The 7416-nt window shown below is 38.7% G+C and overlaps 1 protein-coding gene across 1 annotated transcript; it reads left to right on the top strand.

The window, feature by feature from the left end:
• Positions 1-4: 4 nt before the first annotated feature.
• On the top strand, positions 5-6605 carry psmd13 (proteasome 26S subunit, non-ATPase 13). The gene is made up of 13 exons (XM_086106290.1): positions 5-211; positions 613-691; positions 1096-1130; positions 1245-1300; positions 1403-1446; positions 1535-1621; positions 2129-2300; positions 2372-2451; positions 2539-2664; positions 3236-3298; positions 5273-5353; positions 6074-6190; positions 6320-6605. The coding sequence occupies exons 1-13, from the start codon at positions 111-113 to the stop codon at positions 6413-6415; spliced, it is 1137 nt and encodes a 378-aa protein (XP_085962416.1). The 5' UTR covers positions 5-110; the 3' UTR covers positions 6416-6605.
• The last annotated feature ends 811 nt before the right edge of the window (positions 6606-7416 follow it).

Here is a 7416-nt window from a genome sequence, read left to right as displayed (position 1 = left end):
TCCTCGTGTCATGCCCAGGACACCAACAACACTGCAAGCTACTTGACGTTAGCCGAAAACTATCCACGTAGATCAGCACGAGCTTAGTTTACTATCATTGTGTCGCCAGCATGAGGGACGTTGCCGGGTATCTCAAACAGCAGCAGAGCAACAGCTCAACGCCGGAGATGGCGACTGAGTGGCACACGCTGGAGGATTTGCACAACAAAAGGTAAAAATGTTGCTAACTGAAGTTAGCTCTTGCTAGCGTTAGCGACCCCATTCAATTGAATTGCTCGCTGAGTCATGTGCCGACCTAGCATTAGCCCATATTATGAATAATCTTCGTTCCTATTATAGGCAGGAAAAAAATGACTTCCCCGAATAATAACTCCCTAAATTGTCTCGAATCAAGGAATAAGTTAATCGTGGTTCTTTCTCTGCCGCACTTAGAAACCATGAATATCGACGTCTTTTAAAGTTAATTGCAAAATATAACAGTATAGTTCCACACGGTGGGAAATTCAAAAGTACAAAACTGTTGTTCACGTCCAGTTAAGGCATTCTCATAATATATTATAAAACTACTATTTTTGCCACTCGTGTCTGAGTGTGTTTTGGTTCATTTGATAGGTTGTGGCATCAACTGACATTGAGATTGACAGACTTCGTTAAAGATCCTTGTTTCAAAAACGGAGATGGCCTTATACAGGTAAATACTCAATACTAATATACATTGTTATCCGCATTATTGTTCCAGTGATTTTATTTGCCTGAAATTTTAAGTGAGATTCATTGAGAATGCTGTGTTTTCTGGATAAATTGTTCACATAACATATTGCATAATCTTGTACATTATGAAAAGAAAAATACCAGGATCACGTTTAACATCTTGGTTATATACATTTAAATGCATTGTGTGCATTATTATTCCATAGTAAAATGTTTAGTGTATGTTGCAGCTGTGAATGGCTGTTTGTATGAAAGTGGAGAAGGAAATTAAGAAACAAATCCAAGTATTAACTACTGAGAAACATTGTTTCTATTTCATATACACACACAAAGAACTGTACTTTACATTTGACCAATTTTAACAGCCCTATTGTTGTTTTGCAGCTTTATGAAAACTTCATCAGTGACTTTGAACACAGGTGAGCAAGATAAATGACTAAAAGACTGCTGAGGAGTATCAGTCCCTCAGCCTGTTAATGTATTAATGGCGTTGTCTCTTGATCTTCCAGTTCATAGTTTTTATCCTTTTGCAGAATCAATCCTTTGTCCCTCATGGAGATCATTCTCTATGTTGCTAGACAGATGACAGGTAAGACCACGGTCATGTAGAAAACATTGTTTTCTAAAAAAAATAAAAAATATTGGAGTTGTCTTGTATTTTATGAAGGATTAATGAAACACTTGTTTCCAGATCCCAAAGATGCCATCACTTTTCTTGAGAAGACCAAGGAAAAAGTAGTTCATTAATACAATCACAACTAAATAATTCTAGATATGTAAAGAAACCAATTCAGTCAAAATGTCTGTGTTTCATGCGGTCCAGGTGAAAAGCAGTGAAGAAGCTGTCATTCTCTGCAAGACGTCCATCGGGAGTCTCAAACTTGAAATCAATGATCTTCCAGCAACAAAGGTGGCAGGAGCTTCAAATAAACATAAGTGCTGATTTTTGGACAGTAGGCTTGGGCTTTGGTGTCAGATATGCTACTTTTTTTTGAATGCACTTTTATAATCCAGATTTATCATTATGTACACTGTCTTATTTTTGCAGATAAAATTCAGTTTTAAATTTCATTGTCAAATGTTGTCTGGCATTCTATCTGCATATCAATAATAATGGAAAAAGGCCAAATGATTAAAATGTCTTTTTAATAAATTTTGCATAATTAATGCATGCTTCATTTCAGTTCTGTTGAAACTTAAGATGTTATTTTTATTTGTTGTTACTGTAACTCGGATAGTTAATTTTCAGGAATTTCTTTTTTGCAATATTGAAAATCCTCAAGTCTGCCAATACAACTTACCGAGTTACATTGTGTTCAAGATAGACATTTAATTCGGCAAACATTGCTTATCTGACACCACCCTAACCTGATGTAAATTCATGCATTTCATCGCCTCTGTTTTTTTTCTCTTCTAGAAAATAATCGAGGAGGTTGAGGAAATGTTGAATAATTTGCCAGGTGTTACATCGGTGCACGGCAGGTTTTATGACCTCTCGAGCAAATATTATCGTATCATTGGGGACCACGCCTCCTATTACAAGGATGCTCTGAGATACCTTGGCTGTGTGGACATTAAAGACCTTCCAGGTTAGCGCATGCATGGAAGGAATTCAAACTGGAAGCTGGATGGCAAAGTAATATTGGTGTTGACTTCACAGAGACGGAGAAGCAGGAAAGAGCCTTCACACTGGGACTAGCCGGTCTTTTAGGAGAAGGCGTGTACAACTTTGGCGAACTGGTTGGTTGCGCTCAAAATCTTGACCTGATGTCGTTTTAACAATATCAGTGCATAGTGGTCATGACGGCATGCGGCTTATTGTTGCAGTTGATGCATCCTGTACTGGAGTCCCTGAGAAACACAGACAAGCAGTGGCTCATTGACACACTGTTTGCGTTCAATGGAGGCAATGTAGAAAAATTCCAAGGCTTCAAGTCTGCATGGGGCCAGCAGGTTTGTTTTATTCAGGTCATTCAACCGCCTGTACAAAGTCTTTAGAGATCTGATCACTTAACGAGGTGCCAGTTTCCACAGCAATCAAATATCCCAAATGTATAATTATAACGAGCTATTATTATAGCCTACTATATATTAGGGCTGAACATTTAAACAAATACAAATCAACATTGCAATGTATGCAGAATGCAATTTTGAAATTGCACAGGCTGCAATTTGGAATGAGAAACAAAACCAAATTCAAAACGCAAAATCCAAACCCACAGGTGGTGTCGAACTCAAAACCCAGGGGCCAGACCCAGCTAACTACTGGATGCCCACATGGAAAGATGACCTTTTTTTTTTTTTTTTTCAAGAACATGGGAAGATGACATTGAAAAAAATAATCGTATATTAAATTTGCAGTTGCAATATTAAGGGGAGAAAAACACACACTTGATTATTTTTCATAATCGTTCCCTATCGTATATTGTAAAAATATGTGTGTTTTGTCATGTCGTTGGCAATTTCGAATAAGACATGGCCAGGTGACATGTTAATTGCGCTTTCGTTTTCTCTTGATTTTCAGCCTGACCTTGCAGCACACGAAGCCAAACTGATGCAGAAGATCCAGCTCCTCTGCGTGATGGAGGTGAGATGCATGTACTTTCAGGTGCTGGTTGAAGTGCACAAGTGGATAGTTTGCAAATCAAGCATGTCAACTTTTTCATGATGCTTGCTAAAGTCTGAACCAAAATGTCAAATTGTCATATGTAATCCATCATTATATCGAGATATTGCAAGCATTATCTCATTACGTACTTATTACATTCACGTAAACAATGGCTGAACTAACCATTAATCTTGACTTCTGATTTCAAAACTAGTTATCCACCAATTTGTTGTGTACTGCATATGTACCGTAATTTCCGGACTACAAGCCACGACTTTTGTCACACGCTTTCAACTCCGCGGCTTATTGAAGCGGCCTATATAAACGGCCGCCTGTGTACTGTCTTTTTTTGTAAATGTTTCATGTTACAATGTGGGCACCTGCGGCTTATAGACAGGTGTGGCTTATGTGTGTACAAATGGTTTTTCCTTTAAAACTGTAGTGGCTTCGGCTTACAATCAGGTGCGCTCTATAGTCGTGATATAATATAAATTAAGGTCATATGGGGAGGTGATCAAACATTTACACGGTTTCACAAAATTCACAATCATAATGGCCCGCTCCGGGAAACCGTAACTACAATGTGGCCCGCTACAAAAATGAGTTTGACATCCCTGGTATACAGTACAGTAAATATTCTCTAGTACGGACTCGTGTTTGCGCTGTCCAATTTGTCCTGATAACAGAAATTCCTCATTTGGGAAATGAGCATGGTACATGTCCTTTATGAAACTGCAAGTATGTTGACAAAATGCACGTGTAACAACACAATCAATAAAATACAAAAATATACTGTCCAAAAACTGTTTATATAACAAAAACTGCAATACAGGTGTATCCCAAAAAAATCACAACAGTAAAATACATACAGTATTTTGATGTTTATTTTTTTCTGTCTTGGGGAAAAAAATGTGTATTTTGGATTGTTTTGTTGGATGCATTCTTTGGTTTATGACAATGTTTGCCTGCGTGTCATACAGTTTTCTTGCTAGTTGCAAGTAAGTGTCCCGTTGATCACCGATGTCTGGTAATTCTTGTGCATACTGAAGGATTTTTGTTGCCATTTGCATTGCTTCCTTGCTGGATGGTGGCTTGTCATCAGGAGTTGAATCGATGCCTTGTTTTTTAAAGTTTCGTAAATTTGCGTCTTTCCGACTCCAAGTGTCTGCTGGATCTTTTTAACTTTGTGTCCAGCCTCGCTCAAACGGATGCATTTCACTCGCTCCGCTCCAGTCGTTAACAGTTCTTCATGCGATGATCTACACGACGTAAGTGAATAAAGTTAAAATCTTTCGCAATTACAGTAAAACGCACGCCAATAAAAAGTCGCTTACACGTCTTCGTTTCGAATCTGATGAATGAAAACGGCGAAGCGAACACGTTTCTTCGGTCATGTCGAGTGGGTGCTGCTTTTAAGATAGTGCCGCGTTCTCCAGGACGTAAGTGAATAAAGTTAAAATCATTCACAATTACAGTAAAACGCACGGCAAATAAAAACTCACTTACACGTCGTCGTTTAGAATCTGATGATCGAAAAACGCGAAGTGAAAACTTGTTTCAGCGTCTGTCTTTTCCGTCGCATCGGGTGGGCGTTGCGTGTATCTAAGCTCCCGCGGCATTACACCTCCATCCGGGTTACGGGTAGTGGAATTTCCGCTTACGCAACTTCCGGTAACACGTAATATCGTAGTCAAAATGCTAATGCATAGGTTTTTATTCCGGGTGAAGGATATTCCTTTCCATAGAATTCCGGGGATGGGAATATTTACTGTATATGATAGTTTGATCCGCGACCCTAGTGAGGATCAAGCGGTTCGGAAAATGGATGGATGGATGATAGTTTGATCAGTTCATGGGAACTACAGTAATTAATGCTTCATTACAGCATGTGAAAAAAGTCCTGTCTCGACACACACTGCCTCATGATCAATCTGTTTTTGGTTGTATTTGCAGATGACTTTCACACGTCCAGCAAACCACCGGCAGCTGACCTTCACAGAAATTGCTCAGAGTGCCAAGATCCCTGTAAATGAGGTTTGTGGGATAATCATAATACAGATCATCTCCATTTCACATGCATCATATTCAATAGATAAATGAGATTTGCACACCTGTACCCGCTAATTTGCAATATATATATATAATACACAGGTTAGCACGTCGGCTGTGGTATTTATTTTTTTCCACTCATGTGTTCATGATAAATGGATAATTTCTGAGATCAAAATCAAACATGAGTGTCTGCAAAAGCGCATTCCAGGTCCCTAAAAACTCAAATTGATGGATTGTCAAAAATCACACATTGTGTGCAGATCCTTGCAGGCTCATACTGCTTTTTCTTGCCATGTCAGTGACAGTTACCATGTAACCTTACGTTGTGTGTTTGTGTTCCCCAACGCTATTCTTTGCATCCAAACAGCATTGGAGCTTTGCATATCTTATGTCCTTATGTCGTGGTTGGGTGTAGTCGGCTTGTTGTTCGAAAATGGCAGATGTTCGCCCAGGTGGCTTCAAAGTCGTGAAGATCTATCTGATCAGGTTGTTTAAGATGCATTTATGACAGTCAGCTTGCAAACAGTTCACTTGGTTGTGGAATTTCACACTTGATGTGTGGAGCACTTCAACTATGAATAAACAATTAGTCTTTTTCCCCCCCATATATGACCCATTTGGAAGAATTTGTTTTGACAATTTGAAAATGTTTCTAGTAATGAAATGCATTAAAGCTCCGGAAATGTGTTGATTTTTGTACAGGTGGAACTTCTGGTGATGAAGGCTCTGTCCGTTGGCCTCATTAAAGGCAACATCGATGAGGTGGATAAGAAGGTGCAGATGACTTGGGTGCAACCGAGAGTGTTGGACTTGCAGCAGGTGAGACTCAGATTGCTTCACAGAGTACTTTTTTTTTCTTTTTATTGATTAACTTCGTTGGTTTTCAAATCCATGAATTGCATATCTCTTGGTTGACTCCATCTACCTATCTCACTCTCCCCAATTCAGATCAAAGGTATGAAGGAGCGTTTGGACTTCTGGTGCGGGGACGTGAAGAACATGGCCATGCTCGTGGAACAACAAGCCCATGACATTCTCACCTAAGACCTGCTGAAATAATGCCAATTTCCCTCTATGACCAGTCAAGCCAGTTTTTTTTTTTTGGACTGCATCCTTTTCGGTTACTGTCACTTTTCAAAACTGGCTCTTGTGTTATACAAAAGAAACTTGCTTCTAATGTTATCTCAATATGGACAAACTGTCCATAATCTGAATAAAATGTCCACTAAAGTCATCTTAATTACTTTTACCCTTATTTTAATATATTGTGACTCATATGTGTGTTCACGTTTTGCACATGGCATTACAAATTACAAATCCCAATTCCAATGAGGTTGGAACATTCTTTAAAAAATAAGAATAATACAATATTTTGAAAATCCTTTTCAAACTAATCTTCTCAACTCATTATTTAAATTGCACTTTCATATTCAATTGAATAGACTACAAAGACAAGATATTTAATGTAAAAACTGATTTTTAAGTTTAAAACGTTTCCAATATTCACTCATTTTGAATTTGTGCTGCAACATGGGACAGGAGAATGTTGACGTCACCTTTGTCACACTCAAGCATTTGAGAACTGACAAAATTAATTTTTGATACTTTGTACGTGGTTTTCTTTCCTTTTCTTTCTTAACGTACAACTTCAGTTGCTCAACACTTTCATATTTTGTGCTTTGTATTGCGCTCTACATTTTCAATGCAAGACATGTCTGGACTGCTGGCAGACCAGTCTGGTACATGCACTCGCTTACCCGAAAGCCACGCTGTCGTCATACGTGTAGAAAGAATGTGGCCTGGTGCTATCTTGCTGAAATAAGCAGGGATACCTCCAAAAAGATGTTGCCTGGCTGGAAGTAGATATTGGTCCAATACCCGTATGGACCCTTCAGCATCAATGGTGCCTTCACAGATGTGAGAGTGACCAGTTGATGGGCACTAACACACCCCCATACTGTTGCTAATAGATGAATACAATTTCACACGCCCAGTATTAGAACAGTATTATTGTACATTGGGTAATATTTGGGTCAGTGTTTCTC

Source organism: Hippocampus guttulatus, chromosome 3 (assembly GCF_054856545.1).
Source record: "Hippocampus guttulatus isolate MCC_2025c chromosome 3, RoL_Hgut_1.0, whole genome shotgun sequence".
NCBI lineage: Eukaryota > Metazoa > Chordata > Actinopteri > Syngnathiformes > Syngnathidae > Hippocampus > Hippocampus guttulatus.
The sequence above is the reverse complement of the archived record's forward strand: the minus strand, read 5'-3'. Positions and strand labels throughout refer to the sequence as shown.